The 15,033-nt window shown below is 37.8% G+C and overlaps 4 protein-coding genes and 1 pseudogene across 6 annotated transcripts; 4 read left to right on the top strand and 1 right to left on the bottom strand.

Annotated features, from left to right (window-relative positions):
* Positions 1 to 2,643: 2,643 nt before the first annotated feature.
* LOC104755499 (uncharacterized) lies at positions 2,644 to 3,735 on the bottom strand. Its single transcript, XM_010477901.3, has 2 exons — positions 3,584 to 3,735; positions 2,644 to 3,377 (listed from the first exon to the last, which is right to left on the bottom strand). The coding sequence occupies exons 1-2, from the start codon at positions 3,641 to 3,643 to the stop codon at positions 2,790 to 2,792; spliced, it is 648 nt and encodes a 215-aa protein (XP_010476203.1). The 5' UTR covers positions 3,644 to 3,735; the 3' UTR covers positions 2,644 to 2,789.
* Positions 3,736 to 4,837: 1,102 nt separating this feature from the next.
* Positions 4,838 to 6,023, top strand: LOC104755498 (putative calcium-binding protein CML13). Its single transcript, XM_010477900.3, has one exon. It carries the CDS (start codon positions 5,384 to 5,386, stop codon positions 5,828 to 5,830), a length of 447 nt encoding a protein of 148 aa, XP_010476202.1. The 5' UTR covers positions 4,838 to 5,383; the 3' UTR covers positions 5,831 to 6,023.
* A 1,930-nt stretch (positions 6,024 to 7,953) lies between these two features.
* Positions 7,954 to 14,502, top strand: LOC104755497 (disease resistance protein SUMM2-like). Of its 2 annotated transcripts, XM_010477898.3 has the most exons (3): positions 7,954 to 10,726; positions 10,835 to 10,909; positions 11,603 to 14,502. In XM_010477898.3, exons 1-3 carry the CDS (start codon positions 10,635 to 10,637, stop codon positions 14,241 to 14,243), a joined length of 2,808 nt encoding a protein of 935 aa, XP_010476200.2. In that variant the 5' UTR covers positions 7,954 to 10,634; the 3' UTR covers positions 14,244 to 14,502. The 2 variants fall into 2 exon arrangements, with proteins under 2 accessions (XP_010476200.2, XP_010476201.1); XM_010477899.3 differs by lacking the exons at positions 7,954 to 10,726; positions 10,835 to 10,909 and adding an exon at positions 11,242 to 11,488.
* Positions 7,956 to 8,990, top strand: LOC104755496 (disease resistance protein RFL1-like). The gene has a single exon (XM_010477897.3). The coding sequence runs from the start codon at positions 7,956 to 7,958 to the stop codon at positions 8,988 to 8,990; it is 1,035 nt and encodes a 344-aa protein (XP_010476199.3).
* LOC147923342 (disease resistance protein RFL1 pseudogene) lies at positions 9,039 to 10,722 on the top strand (annotated as a pseudogene). Its single transcript, XR_015586531.1, has one exon. The product of XR_015586531.1 is annotated as a disease resistance protein RFL1 pseudogene (transcript).
* Positions 14,503 to 15,033: the final 531 nt, after the last annotated feature.

The raw sequence follows: 15,033 nt of genomic DNA, 5'->3' as shown, positions 1-15,033 counted from the left end.
GACGAATTCAATTATCCATATATTGTGCAAATCCTATCTTTAGCTTCAAGTTTAGTAAGGATAACCTAAAAAAGGGGATTTCGTTTTCTTAAATGATTCCACATACCTTTGATTGTTATTTAATGTGATTCGTTAGGTTAGAGCTCCGGTTGGTACGAGTTAGAAAAAGACATTACATTATTGATTGGATTAGAGAGTTAATTTTTTTTCTTTAGTTATGTGAGTGAATATATACCGTCAAAATTCACCACTCAAACATTTTTCACAGCGTACTTAAGCTTCGCAGTTGTACCAGTATATTCATTACACATATCTACCATTGTGATTGATAGCTAGATGTTTGTATTTTTCATTAATAAACAATAAAGATATATGAAGTTCCATAATTCATGAGAGAGCTCGCTCGTGAGCATATATATGTAATGTAAGAAAAAACATACACATCAAATCGCTTAAAATGAAGATATCAACTTTTGAATTTATGATTTGTTGCTTAGTAATAAATATAGGAGTAGGGGGAATTGTCACATTAAATGTTTTTGAGAAGAGCAACAAATGCAAATCCAGCTACCTCATTTATGATATTGGTTGACCCACATTACCAAACAAAAACATCTTTTGGCCTATGACTCGGTTAGATTTGTGTGCCTTATTCATTGGGTCAGTCTTCTCTTTCAGCTCCTCCAACTTACTTTAATTCTCATTCTATATTTCATGTGATTGTTGTTTTGAAATGAATACATAAGCATGAGAATTGAGAAAGTAAGGGAGAAAAAAGCATTTTGATTAATGTAGTTTTCAGCGTTCCAAGGTAATAAATAGTCTTATGCTAACCAAAGGATTCAGTTCATGGCATATATTATAGTGGCAAAACATGAAGGTAACAATCAATTTTTTTTTGTTTTTATGACTTAGGAGTGATCATGGTTAAATTTCGAATCCCCGTGATCAATGCTACTCGATTCCAAGTGGCGAGACTTGGTTTAGGTAACAATCAATTGAACTCATAGTTCACCTAGAATGATGATCAAAAGATTCAAAAACGGATATTATCTATAATCTAGTACGTAATTTATCGAATGTATATATTATGCTTGAAGTTTTGATTAGGAAAAGAAAAAGCTAGAGTAATTAATACACAATGACACAAAAGTGAGAAAACAAGGGGCATGTGATGGTAATAAATGGGAGAAAGAGAGGGTAAGATAGTCCGAAAGCTCATAAATGTTTTTGAATGGGGATTTTGGATTTGGGCTCTGAAAAATGGCTGACTTTGCGTGACATGTCTCTGTTCGCACCGGTTGGATCATGTGCACGTGACGCACTTCTTACCTCTCCCTCCCTTCCTTTCTCATTTATTTCTCCTTTTTTTCTTGATCAACATTTTGGCCTTTTTCTTACAAATTAATAAATATTAATGAAACGCATGATAATAATGGTCAGACGGACCTGCTCAGGATCCGGACAGCCCAACACCGCAGGGAACTAGGGTTCACGACAAACGCCAAACGTCATCTGTTTTTTTTTTATTTTTTCATTGCCCATGTTTGTATTTTTCTGAACGTACGCGTATCACTTTTCTCAGTCATTTGTTTCTTCACTTTTGTATTATTTAACTTTTTGTGTTTATATTTGAGAATAATACCAAAAACAACTATCCATAATTAGCATATGTTTATTTTTAGATGGTTATGTTTTGGGTTGATTGATTAGAGTTTAGCCAGTAAAGTCCAACAAAAAGCATTTTAAGAGCATAGAAGCCAAAACCATGAAAGGAATTGGATTAAAGCATAGCAATATTACCTTTTTGACCGGTAAATTAATATCTCGACAAATTAAACCGGGAACTAAACCATCATACGCTTGCTTCTATGACCATCTCTTGTCCCTTTGATTTCTCGTGACATTATCGACATTGAAACCTCAAACGGAAAAACGGCACGAGTCCATGACTCGATCGACGTGAGTTTCTTTACTACGATTTAGTTTTATTCGAAGCTAAGTTAATATAAATTTTGGGTGGAGTATGTTATACTATTCCACATTAGATGTATAAAAGATATTATCGTATTACATAAAACGACATAAACCAATCTATCATTGCTAATTAGTTTTGAAGTTAGAAGCATATGATTCATAAAATGCTTTAGAATGATGACTGATCTAATGGATTATTCCCACTTTGTTATTGGTATTTGCATGAATGATGTGATGTTTCCGTTCTCATCTTTAAAAAACTTGCAACTATATCTCGTATTTGAAGTGGAGATCGATGGATCTGACATAATATTTAAAGAAGATAAGTTAATCAACTTATAAAATGGATATCCTCGTCGGTAACCGGACCTCCAAATCACTTTAGGTCATTTTCGTAAGCACTAATGTGGAAACCAATTACTTTTCTTGAAGGAAAAGGCAAGCATATGATTACACTTATGACTTAAAGAGGTTGTAATTTTTCCTAAGTCATTGAGAGCACTACTAATGTATTGGGCTCAAGAACTCCTAAACAACTGGCTTTTTTAAGCCCATCACTCTATAGTGTTCTAGTGTTCATTCTGTCCCAACATGATAGATAAAGAGAGGAGAGGCAATTGAGAGACAGATACACTAGTTTTGCTTAATCTGTTAACACATGTAAGCTTTCCTCACATAACAACGATCACATTTATAAGACAAACATGTTTTTCCCCAATTACAATGACATCTATGGAATCATATGTACAAAATACATATACATTAAGATCCAATAAACTATGTCTCACAATTGTATCTGTCTATTATACTTTCTAGATACTAAACACATGTTCTTCTCCTGATCTCTGATCAACATGTGTGATCCATCTCCTCTTTCTATTCTCATTACTCTTCCCTGATGAATTCCTAGCCGCAATATGAGCAATCTCAATACCTCCGGTGACCGGGAGAGTCACCGTTCTAACAACGTTCCGGTCTCTTAAAACCCGTTTTAAGCTCGAACACCCGTTTCTACAAACCACAACCGCTCCTCTGTTTCCAAACGCAGCGTTCCTCAACGCAGCAGCTGCGAACTCCTTGTTCCGCCAATTAACCACCAAGAAATCGATTCCTTGTAACTCCTTCATAGCTTTTTCGGGTTCTTCAGCGACGATCGTCTCTGGTAAGTTCAAGGGAGATGAAGAAGATTCTTGAATGGCTTGGAGATAAGCAGATTCTGATCTCGAGCTTTGTACAATACATATGTGTTTAGCGTTTGCGTGTTGGCTCGCTACGTTTAAGCCGACACTTAAAGCTATTGCGTCTCCGTATGACCAAGTTTCAACAATCATCTTCACGTTCCATCCCGCCGCCATCGCTGCTATTAGCTCCGCCGCGTCCGGCGTTTCAAGATTCTCGCACTAAACAACACAAAAACAGGATAAGAATCACTACGATAACAAAAATTACGAATATTTAACAAAACTAAGATCTGGGTTTTACAAAAATGGGGTAAAGAACGAATCTTTCATCGTTTTGAATTGAAATCATTGGTTTTTGTGAATGATAAGAAACAGGGGTTGTTCCGGCACGATTCACCGGAAAATTTTAAAAATAAAAAACTTACCGATTTAACGGTGTCGATATAAGCCTTGGATGCTGTTTCCGGAGACCAAACCAATTTCATTTTTCTTTTTTTTTTTCTTCTTCTTCGCCTTCTCTCCTAGTCTCTCACGTTTCTTTGGGTTCTTCTTCTTCGTTGTTTGGGTTTTAGCTTCAAGGTTGCTTTTTATAGACGACGTAGACAAATAAGAATAGTCTCGTTTCGTATTTTATGGATATGGCCCATGTATTTTAGTTTTGTTTTCTGATTTAGCCCCAATACTATCGAATTTAATCAAACACCCCTAGATTTAGCTGTTAAAGTCAGCGAGTGGACATAGAGAATGCGTCTGTTATGAGATAATTAGAGTAATATTATCTTGAGTTTTGCGGTGTAAAGGTTAGATTTAGAAAATGTGTAATATTTGGGAGTGATATGTAAATTTTCTAAGAGATTTACTAAGTTTTAGTTGTTCTCTATTTGTTTTCTGTTTTGAGTGTTTTCTAAAGATAAGGTTGTTTCTAGATTGTCGACGTTGACACTCTTCTAGACGAATTTGACATGTGTAGGCTAACAAGATTTTAACTAGTTAGTCTTATATTTAGGCTTAAACGACTCATCTACTGTTTTTTTTTGTTTAAGTAGTTAAGTTTTGATTTTTTTATTCTCTTACGGTAGTTTGGATTTAGTTAATATCACCCTACATCCTAATTCAAATAAAAACACAATGCTAATGAATAACATGCATTTTCTTGAATTTGAAAGACAATAATAATACAACCTACTATGTCATGATCGAACAAAAATGGCTTTTATTTCATCGGCTGACAAAAACTAGAAGTGGATGTTTTAAGCTAACAAAAAATGTTCTCTACTAATGATAAAGGTATCGACACTTGAATATTCATTATACACACTTCGAGTTATCTATTTTTAGTTAGATATAATAGATAATGTTTCATTGATCGTTGATAAGGAGTGTGGATACTTTTTTCAATATAGAGATAATGGGGAGGAGGATTGTCATGGATAATGCAGAAATTTCAAACAAGTGAATCACACTCCAAAGCAAAAACCAAAGAAAAGATATAAAGCATATATAGAAGAAACTCAAACATGTGAAAATAATTCAAGTGGAAGGGTGCCTTTTAAATCACATGATGCTATCATAGGCTATATACATTGATGGTGACCAATGCATTTAACCAAATTGTCTTTGTACCCCATAAATCCAACTATGTGGGACAAATCAAACCTTTTTTATAATTCCTATGTCACTTTGAAAACGACTCGATCGGCTATGGGTTAAAGAAAATATTAATTAGGTCATGTTTATTCTTTTTATCCCACTTTCTCAAATCTTAATCATTTGTTTTATGGTGGAAGCATTTCAAGCAATTTCATTTGCCATAGCGTATGACCCCATACACTTTTTTTTGAGTTAAAGCACTTAAAACATTAACTAGCCTTGCAAACCCACTCAAATGATCCTACTAATTACTATTAATTAGTAGCTAGCAAACATATGAAGACTTTATGGGAAAAGGCGATCTTCAACTTTAAACTTCCACTAAGATGATTGGTTAGACAGTTTTTGCTTTGATCTAATTGAATAGCTTAAGTTTAAACTTTGAAAAGTTAAATGGGCCAGATTTAGTTGGGCCTTGAATCTTGTATTTAAAACGGCGTCGTATCAAAACCTCTCTCGTTAAAAAGTTACACACGCCACACTCCGATCCCAATTTCGTTTTGTACAGAAGGAGAGAGAGAGAGAGAGAAACACCCGACCCGGAAGTAGACCCGAAAACCCGGAAAAATCGAAGAATGGGGAAAGATGGTCTGAGCGACGATCAGGTCTCGTCGATGAAGGAAGCGTTCATGCTATTCGACACAGACGGAGACGGCAAAATCGCGCCGTCGGAGCTCGGGATCCTAATGCGATCCCTAGGAGGAAACCCGACACAAGCCCAGCTCAAATCCATCATCGCATCGGAAAGCCTCTCGTCACCGTTCGATTTCAACAGATTCCTCGATCTCATGGCGAAACATTTGAAGACGGAGCCGTTCGATCGCCAGCTACGCGACGCGTTCAAAGTGCTCGATAAGGAAGGTACGGGGTTCGTGGCTGTAGCGGATCTGAGGCATATTCTGACCAGTATTGGAGAGAAGCTGGAGCCTAATGAGTTCGATGAGTGGATCAAGGAAGTGGATGTCGGATCCGATGGGAAGATCCGGTATGAGGATTTCATAGCAAGGATGGTTGCTAAGTGAGATCTCTAATCTTCTTTTGTTATGAAATTTTTAAGAATTGAGAGATTCTTTGTTTTTGTTATTTGTGGTTGTTCTGCTTACTAACTTTATTTATGTTCTTCATGTTTGTTTCTTTTTTCAATTTTAATGGAATTTTGATGTCTGTGTGATTCCACTTTTTATCTTTTATCTAATCTCTAAGAATGTTATCTCTCTCGTCTCGTTTTTTTCATAAAGAATTGTTCTTTATGATTTGGTATTCGTTGGATTTGGATAAAGGAATCGAACTGATTCCAATGTGCTTACTTTTTGTTAGTTCGTTCTTGAAATGTGTTTGATTTAGAATCTTAGATACATCTAACACTGACTTTTATAAGCTTTTCGTGTGTTTTTGATGACTTGGTTTCATGTTCTGCATCATATTAGCCAATCATAGTTAAGCTAAGCATGATAGCCCTTCTTGAATGAGAGATACTGTCTTCTTGTTCATACCCTTATTGATCTGTGATCAGTACTATGTTTTGTTGGTATTTGAAATGGAAAGTAATTAATTTCGAAATGATTTAGAGATCTAGTGTTGCTCTTACGCTTTTGTTTGTTCGATATTCTTCGCACGGTATGTTGTTGGATGCAAATGGTATGTTATAACTGGATATCATAGAAGTTCGTCATGGTTTAAGGTAATTAAATTTTAGCTTATGGCACTGACATTTTGTAGTTCAAGTTCTTGTTATGGTAGTTTTCGACTCGGGTTTGTTTCTTGTTATGGTAGTTTTTGACATTGTAGTTCAGGCGAAACCGAAATTTCAAACTGATGCAAGTTTCAATTTTTGATTAGATAGATGCATACTCTACTCTGCATGTCCTTTGACGTCTGACTACCATGATCTGATTCTGTGGTGAAGGTCAAATCTCTCAAAACAACTTGCGTAACTTCTAAATGATAAGAAGTATTGTAGTGGTGAAAATAAAAGAACATAATCAACATTCATGTAAGCCCGAGGATGACACCTAAAATTTCGGTTCACTACACCTCTGTCTGACTCTGTTACTGGTAACAAACAATTCCGGTTTAGACCGGCTTAATAAGAACATTGAAATTTAAAATGAATAAAAAATCTCTCGAATCCAGAGTTAATGTGGAGTCCCAATTCAGACGTGGCGATATTTGGATCGACGGATCAAAAACACGTCAAGAACCGTTGAAAGGCAACGGCCAAACATCCGTCAGAAAAACAGACATAAAGGAAAACAAAAGAAGAGACGAGTTTGGATGAAAAATACTATTAACGAAGGATGGATTCCGAGGGGTATGGCCACATTGCTTCCCTCGAGACGAGTTCAAGCGATGGTGATGCAAAGGCCAAGGACCGTGGTCATTCTCTTAGACAAGTAATCATCTCTTTACAATTCTACATTCGGGTTTGTCGTTTTTGTCGTGAGAGATTGCAAATGTGTCTGTTCTCTATTTGTGTATATGTTGTATGTTTCAGTTGAATTGGTTTCTGGGTCTGGGTTCGGTTAGTCAGTCTAGAGTTATGGTTATACACTATATAATTGGCCGTTCTGATCAATTCCAATGTGCACACCACTTGCATGATGAATTGTCTCTGTGAAGAGTTTTTAGAAGTGCGCCTTTCTGAAGTTAATCTATTTCTCTTAGAAAAGTTGAAATGTTGTTTGTGAGTTAGCAAGTCCCGTATCTGAGCTCAAGATGATTGCAATTATACAGAACCATAAACCCTTAACACACTTTGATGTTCTTTTAGATGATTCTTAGCTATTTTGCGCCTTTTCTTTAACAGTTGTTTGTTGGAGATTTTATTAGAAAGAACGAAACAAACAGATCTCTGTTGGCACTTCTCAACTAGGTTTTACTATATGGGTGGGTTCTTTCCATGACTGTTTACTATATGGGTGGCGTGGCTCGTTTCCATAAATATGTTGTGGGACCAATTCAGATGAAAGAAGTTAGATTTTTTGTCTTCTATGATGCTTACAGTAACACAAAAATCTTTTCTTTTGCTATATGATATTTCCGGAGACAGCATTATTCAAAATCATATCTTATCTTTTCTACCTTTCTAATCATTGAGTAGCTTCTAGTTTTGGTTTCTGAAGTGTTCTCTCTCTGTATTGGGCAGCAATGGGAGGCTGTTTCTCTGTCTCGATGTCATGTGATCCAGTGGTGAATCAAGTCTCGCAATGGTTATGCCTCAAGGGGAGTTATGTTCACAACCTCGCCGAGAATCTAGCGTCTTTGGAGAAAGCCATGGGAGCGCTCAAGGCGAAGCGAGATGATGTGCAAGGAAGGGTAAACAGAGAAGAGTTTACTGGGCATCATCGAAGGCTTGTTCAAGTTCAGAAATGGCTTACGAGTATCCTAACCATTGAAAACCAATTTAATGATCTTCTTACTAGTAATAAGCTTGAGCTTCAAAGGTTGTGTCTTTGTGGTTTTTGCTCCAAAAATTTGAAAATGAGCTATCGTTATGGGAAGAGGGTTATCTTGATGTTGAAGGAGATTCATAGTCTTAGTTCTCAAGGAGAATTCGATGTGGTGACTGAGGCAGCTCCTATAGCTGAGGTAGAAGAGTTGCCTATTCAACCCACAATTATTGGTCAGGAAACAATGCTCGAAAGGCTATGGAACTGTCTAATGGAAGATAAAGTCGGGATTGTGGGTATGTATGGTATGGGTGGAGTAGGCAAAACCACCCTTCTCACGCAGATCAACAATAAGTTTTATGTACTAGGTGGTGGGTTTGATGTTGTGATATGGGTTGTGGTGTCCAAAAATGCAACAGTCCATAAGATTCAAGGGGCCATTGGGGAAAAACTAGGCCTTAAGGGGAAAGAGTGGGACGAGAAAAACGAAATACAGAGAGGCCTTGACGTCCACAATGTTCTTAAGAGGAAGAAGTTTGTGTTGTTGTTGGATGATATATGGGAGAAAGTGAACTTAAATGTGATTGGAATCCCGTATCCCAACAGAGAAAACGGATGCAAAATAGCATTTACCACCCGGTCTCGAGATGTGTGTGGGCGCATGGGGGTTGATGACCCAATCAAAGTCAGTTGTCTGGAAACTGAAAAAGCCTGGGACTTGTTCAAAAACAAAGTTGGAGAAAACACACTGGGAAGCAACCCAGATATACCTGAACTCGCAAGAAAAGTCTAGGCAAAATGTCGTGGCCTACCATTGGCACTCAATGTCATTGGCGAAACTATGGCATGCAAAAACACAGTACAAGAGTGGCATCGGGCAATTGACATTTTAACTTCATCTGCCCCAGATTTTTCAGGCGTGGAAGATGAGATACTTCCAATTTTAAAGTATAGCTATGATGCTTTAAATGGTGAGCTGGTGAAATCATGTTTTCTCTATTGCTCTCTGTTTCCTGAAGATTGCCTTTTAAATAAAAAGAGATTGATAGAGTATTGGATGGGTGAAGGATTCATAGATGAAAAGGAAGGTATAGAGAGGGGATTAAACCAAGGCTATGAGAGAATCGGTACCTTTGTACGTGCATGTTTGTTGTTGGAAGCAAAAAACGAATCACATGTGAAAATGCATGATGTGGTACGGGAGATGGCGCTATGGATAGCATCTGACCTTGGGAAAAATAGGGAAAAGTGTATCGTGCGAGCCAGTCTTGGGTTATGTGAGGTACCAAAAGTGAAGAACTGGAAGAATGTGAGGAGAATGTCATTGATGGAAAACGAGATTGAAAAGATATCTGAGAACCTCGACTGCCCTGAACTTACAACTCTCCTCCTAGGGGAAAACCGCAAATTAGCAACTATATCAGGTGAATTCTTTCAGTCTATGTCTAGGCTGCTAGTTCTGGATTTATCATATAATGTTAGTCTCACAGGATTGCCAGAGCAAATTTCAGGGTTAGTTTCCTTGAGATATCTTAACTTGTCAGCGACAAAGATAGAGCGACTACCTTCCGGTTTACAAGAGTTGAAAATGCTAACATATTTGAATTTGTCGTTCACGAGCAAACTTGAGAGTTTATACGGGATATCAAATTTGTTGAGTTTGAGGACGTTGAGACTACTGGAATCCAAGGTGTGGCTAGATATGAGCCTAATGAAAGAGCTTCAGCTTTTAGAACATTTGAAACTCATAAGCACAAATATCGTGTCAAGTTTGGTTGGGGAATTGTTGTATTATCCCAGAGTAGGGAGATGTATACAACACATTTCTATTGAGGACCGTCGGGAAGAATCACCAAAAGTATTAGTTTTGCAAGCTACAAGTATTCTCTGTGAACTCTCCATATGGGATTGTGGAATGTGGGAGATAAAGATAGAGAAGACAACATGGAACGAAAATGTAACAAGTCCATGCTTCTCAAACCTCTCTACTGTGGAAATAGGAAGGTGTGATGGCTTAAAGGATTTGACGTGGCTGCTGTTTGCTCCAAACCTTATTCATCTTGGCGTCGAGAGTTTAAAGCATCTAGAGAATATAATAAGCAAAGAGCAAGCTGCAAGTATTTTAGAGGAGTCATGTGTTATTCTTCCTTTCCAGAAACTAGAATGCATGATCTTGGAGGATTTGCCTGAACTGAAGAGCATCTACTGGAATGCTCTGCCTTTTCAACGTCTGAGATTGATCTCTATGGAAGGCGATTGTTCAAAGCTGAGAAAGCTTCCACTGGACTCTAAAAGCGTCTGCAAGGTTGAAGCATTTGTCATAAAATACCACGACGAAGAATGGATAGAAAGAGTTGAATGGGAGGACGAAGTCACACGACACCGTTTCTTACCTTCCTGTAATTAGCCGTCTGTGTTTATAGCCCTCTGTTTTTCTATGTCTTCTGACACGGCATCGGACTTCTACCTCTATCTCTTAGAGGGTGGTGAAATCTATTCAAAAAACCGTTGTCATTTAACCAAAACCTGGTAGGTCCATGCTTCCAAAACTTCTCCGAAGTGGTTATAAAAGCATTGTGATGGTCTTAAAGGAATTGACGTGGTTGTTGTTTGCACCAAACATTACTTATTTTGTAGCTGCTTTTTTTTCAAAGCAACAAGAGGAGATAATCAGCGAAGTAAAAGCTGCGAGGGCCACAACTTTGCCGGCAGGTATTATCGTTTCTTTTAGAAAATTAAGATGCTTCTACTTATGTTCTTTACCTGAGTTGATTGATTGCATCTACAACTATAGAATGTAGACTTTAAAAATAATTAGCTGCAGAAAATTGATAAACAACCATTTGGTTTTGGGTTTGGTTATGAAATTAATTTATAAAGTCAAACATTACCCATCTTGATTCTCTTTGTATTGATCAGTTTCACCAAATTAACCTTTAAAATATTTAATATATATTTTCTATTGTTTAACAAAATGAAAACGACAGAACCATTCATTATATCTGTGCATGAAACTAGCACGACTTGGACAGTTGAACTCCCACGTGAAAAAACAATTACCAAAAAATCCAAGTGTGGGAAGTGGGAACTATTATAATTCCCTTCTCTTATTTAATTTAAGTATGGGAATATTATGCTAGCTGTTTTCGAAAGAAATTATTAACAACTGAATATATCCAACCGTGATGACTTAAAGAAAAAGCTTCTTCGTTCCATCTCTGTTTATGTTCCTTGTGTACAACGGATTTAGGGTGAAGATCATGTAATAGATAATCAGAAATAATATTACAAGTGAGGGTGATTATTAGTTCTTGTTTCTATCTTCATTAATTTCCATGCAAGTTGCTATTAACTTTGAATAATTAAGCTACCTTGATTACATCGTGAATCTGTCTTTGTGTGCAGGATGGGTGGTTGTTGTTCTATCCAAATATCATGCGATAAAGTGTTGGACCGTGTCGGTAGCTGCTTTTGCGGCGAAGACAATTACATTTGTTATCTCGAGAAGAATTTGGAGTCTCTAGAGAGAGCCATGGAAGATCTCACTGCAACTCGAGACGATGTGATGCGCAGAGTGCAGGAGGCTGAGGGACGAGGTCAACAAAGGCTTCGAAGAGTCCAGCTGTGGCTCACAAGAGTTGAGAGCATCGAAAATCGTTTCAATGGCCTAAATAGTACAAGAACTGTTGAACTTCAAAGGTTGTGTTGTTGTGGTGTTTGTTCAAAAAGATTAAGATTGAGCTATAGCTATGGGAGAAGGATATTTGAGATGTTGCAGGATGTTGAAACTCGCAAATCTGATGGAGATTTTCAAGAGGTTGCTCAAGCAACTTTTGTGGTAAGGCCTCAACCACCTACGATTATTGGTGGAATGCTGGGCAGGGCGTGGAACCACCTCATGGATATTGGAACTGGGATTATGGGTCTCTATGGTATGGGTGGAGTAGGAACAACCACCCTTCTCACACAGATTAACAATAGGTTCAACGACACAAATTATGGGGTTGACATTGTGATTTGGGTTGGGGTTTCTTGGAATCTAGAAGTTGAGAAGATTCAAAATGAGATCGCTGAGGAACTAGGTCTGAGTGGAGGGGAGTGGAACCAAAAATCAAGAAGCCAAAAAGCCATCAATATACACACTTTGATGAGCGACAAGAAATTTGTGTTGTTACTGGATGACATTTGGAGCAAAGTGGATTTAGTAGAGATTGGAGTACCATTTCCTACAAGGAAAAATGGAAGTAAAGTAGTATTCACCACTCGTTCTAGAGATGTGTGTGGGCGTATGGGGGTTAATGACCCAATGGAAGTCAGTTGTCTGGAACCCGACGAAGCCTGGGATCTGTTCAAAATGAAAGTTGGAGAAAACACATTGAAAGGCGATCCGGAGATTCTTAAACTCGCAAGAAAAGTTGCTGAGAAATGCCATGGCCTACCATTAGCACTTACTGTCATTGGCGAGATCATGGCATGCAAAACGACGGTACAAGAATGGCATTATGCAGTTGACACTTTGAATTCAAATGCTGCAAAATTTTCTGGCATGGAAGACCAGATTCTTCCAATTCTAAAGTCTAGCTATGATCATTTAAACATGGAGCAGGTGCAGTCATGTTTCCTGTATTGCTCTCTGTTTCCTGAAAATTATCGTATGGAAAAAGAGAGGTTGATAGACTATTGGAAATGTGAGGGATTCATAGATGAAAATGAAAGTAGAGAAAGAGAATTAAGCCACGGTTATGAGATCATTGGTATCCTTGTCCGTGCATGTTTGTTGTTGGAGGAAGGAATTAATAAAGAACAAGTGAAAATGCATGGTTTGGTTCGGGATATGGCTCTATGGATAGCATCTGATCTTGGGAGACATAAAGAACAGTGTATTGTGCAAGCCGGTGTTGAGTTACGTGAAGTACCCAAAGTCAAGAACTGGAATTCTGTGAGAAGGATGTCGCTGATGGAAAATGAGATTGAAATCATATCTGGCAGTCCCGAATGCCCGGAACTTACAACTCTTTTCCTTCAGAGAAACTCCCAGTTGGTCAATATCTCAGGGGAATTCTTCAGTTATATGCCTAAGCTTGTTGTTTTGGATCTATCGTGGAATCAAATACTTGATAGATTGCCAGAGGAAATATTAAGGTTGTACTCCTTACGTTTTCTTGACTTGTCACGGACAAAGATAAAGCAACTGCCTGTTGGTTTTCAAGGGTTGACAAAGCTTATACATCTGAATTTGGAATGGACGTTGGAACTCGAGAGTATTTCCGGGATATCAAAGTTGTGGAATTTGAGGACATTGAGACTGCAAAGGTCCAAATTGTCCCCTGATGTCAACTTGGTGAAAGAGCTGGAGCTCTTAGAACATTTAGAAGTTCTAACCATTGAAATCAGCTCAAGTTTTGCTGCACGTCAACTGTTAAGCTCTCGCAGGTTGGTGGAATGTACTAAGGAGGTCAATTTTAAAAACTATCAGGAACTTTTGACTTTGCCGACTATGGGGAGTCTTAGTGGCATCAGGATATTGAGTTGTGGAATGAAGGAGATAGAGATAGAGAGGGCAACATCATCATTGAACAAAAGTCCAGCAAGTCCATGCTTCTTTAGCCTCTTCACTGTCTTAATAAGTAACTGCAATGGTTTAAAGGATTTGACGTGGCTGTTACTCGCTCCTAACCTTACCAATCTTGAGGTTTCTTTCTCAGATCAACTAGAGGATATAATAAGCGAGGAGAAAGCTTTGAGCAGTGTCACAGATGATGAGGCAAGTAGTATCATTCCTTTTGGAAAACTAGAAAAGCTACAGCTGTGGAATTTACCTAACCTGAAGAGCATCTACTGGAATACTCTGCCTTTTCCATGTTTGAGGGAAATCGACATAAACAAGTGTCCGAACTTGACAAAGCTTGCATTGGATTCACAAAGTGTCGATAGGTTTGAAGAACTTGTCATAAACTACAGAGAGGAAGAATGGATAGAAAATGTTGAATGGGAGGACGAAGCCACTAGGCTCCGTTTCTTACCGTCCTTCAAGTTGGTTAAATAACCAACCATTTCATTGCATCATCCAATCTAAACAAGTCTCCTAAATGATTGGTCTCCTTATTCTTCACTATTGGTCTTCAAGTTGCTCTGTCTTCGTTTCACCTTATCAGTGTGTTTTTTATTCACGTTTTTTTTTTTTTTTAAATTATTGCTTGAATTCAGTCTCTGAAAATTTATTTATTTGAAAAACTTTATTGGTTTGAATTATTTGCAGTGTGTTTTGAATTTTTTAAAAAAATTATAAAAAGGTCTGTTATTTACTTTTGTATTTTTGTCTTGATATCAATTTTTTGAGTTTTTGACTTTAGTTAAAAAATACGAAGTTGTGGTTTTTGGGCCATGGGCTTTCTATTTTTTTTGTAATCCAAAGAGAATATACCGGTGGGATCTGGAGTTTACACCAAACCGGTCGAGGAGGTTTAGATCCACGCCTGTTTGTACAGTGAGGGGAGATTGTTTCTCTGTCTCAGTTTTATGTGATCTTCAAGCTTGTCAATGGTTATGCGCCAAGGGGGATTCATATTCTCATCAAAGATGGATTCGGGATTACGCATCTGTATGTATGGTCGAAGTAGGCAAAGTCTCACCTTTCCAGCAGATCAACAATGAACTTTGTTGAATAGATGCCTGGATTTTATAAGGTTGAGATCCGCAAGTTTCGAGTAAGATTTTGCCTACTCCGCCCATACCATACATACCCTTAATCCTGAGTCCATCTCTGGTGAGTAGGGTAACTTACTGGAACTCTAATCTGAGAAAGCCCTCTGCTTTGAAAAGGCTACACTTTTCAG

The sequence above is a fragment of the Camelina sativa genome, chromosome 17 (assembly GCF_030686135.1).
Source record: "Camelina sativa cultivar CO46 ecotype springtype chromosome 17, ASM3068613v1".
Classification (NCBI taxonomy): Eukaryota; Viridiplantae; Streptophyta; class Magnoliopsida; order Brassicales; family Brassicaceae; genus Camelina; species Camelina sativa.
This window is presented reverse-complemented; position numbering and strand designations above follow the sequence as displayed.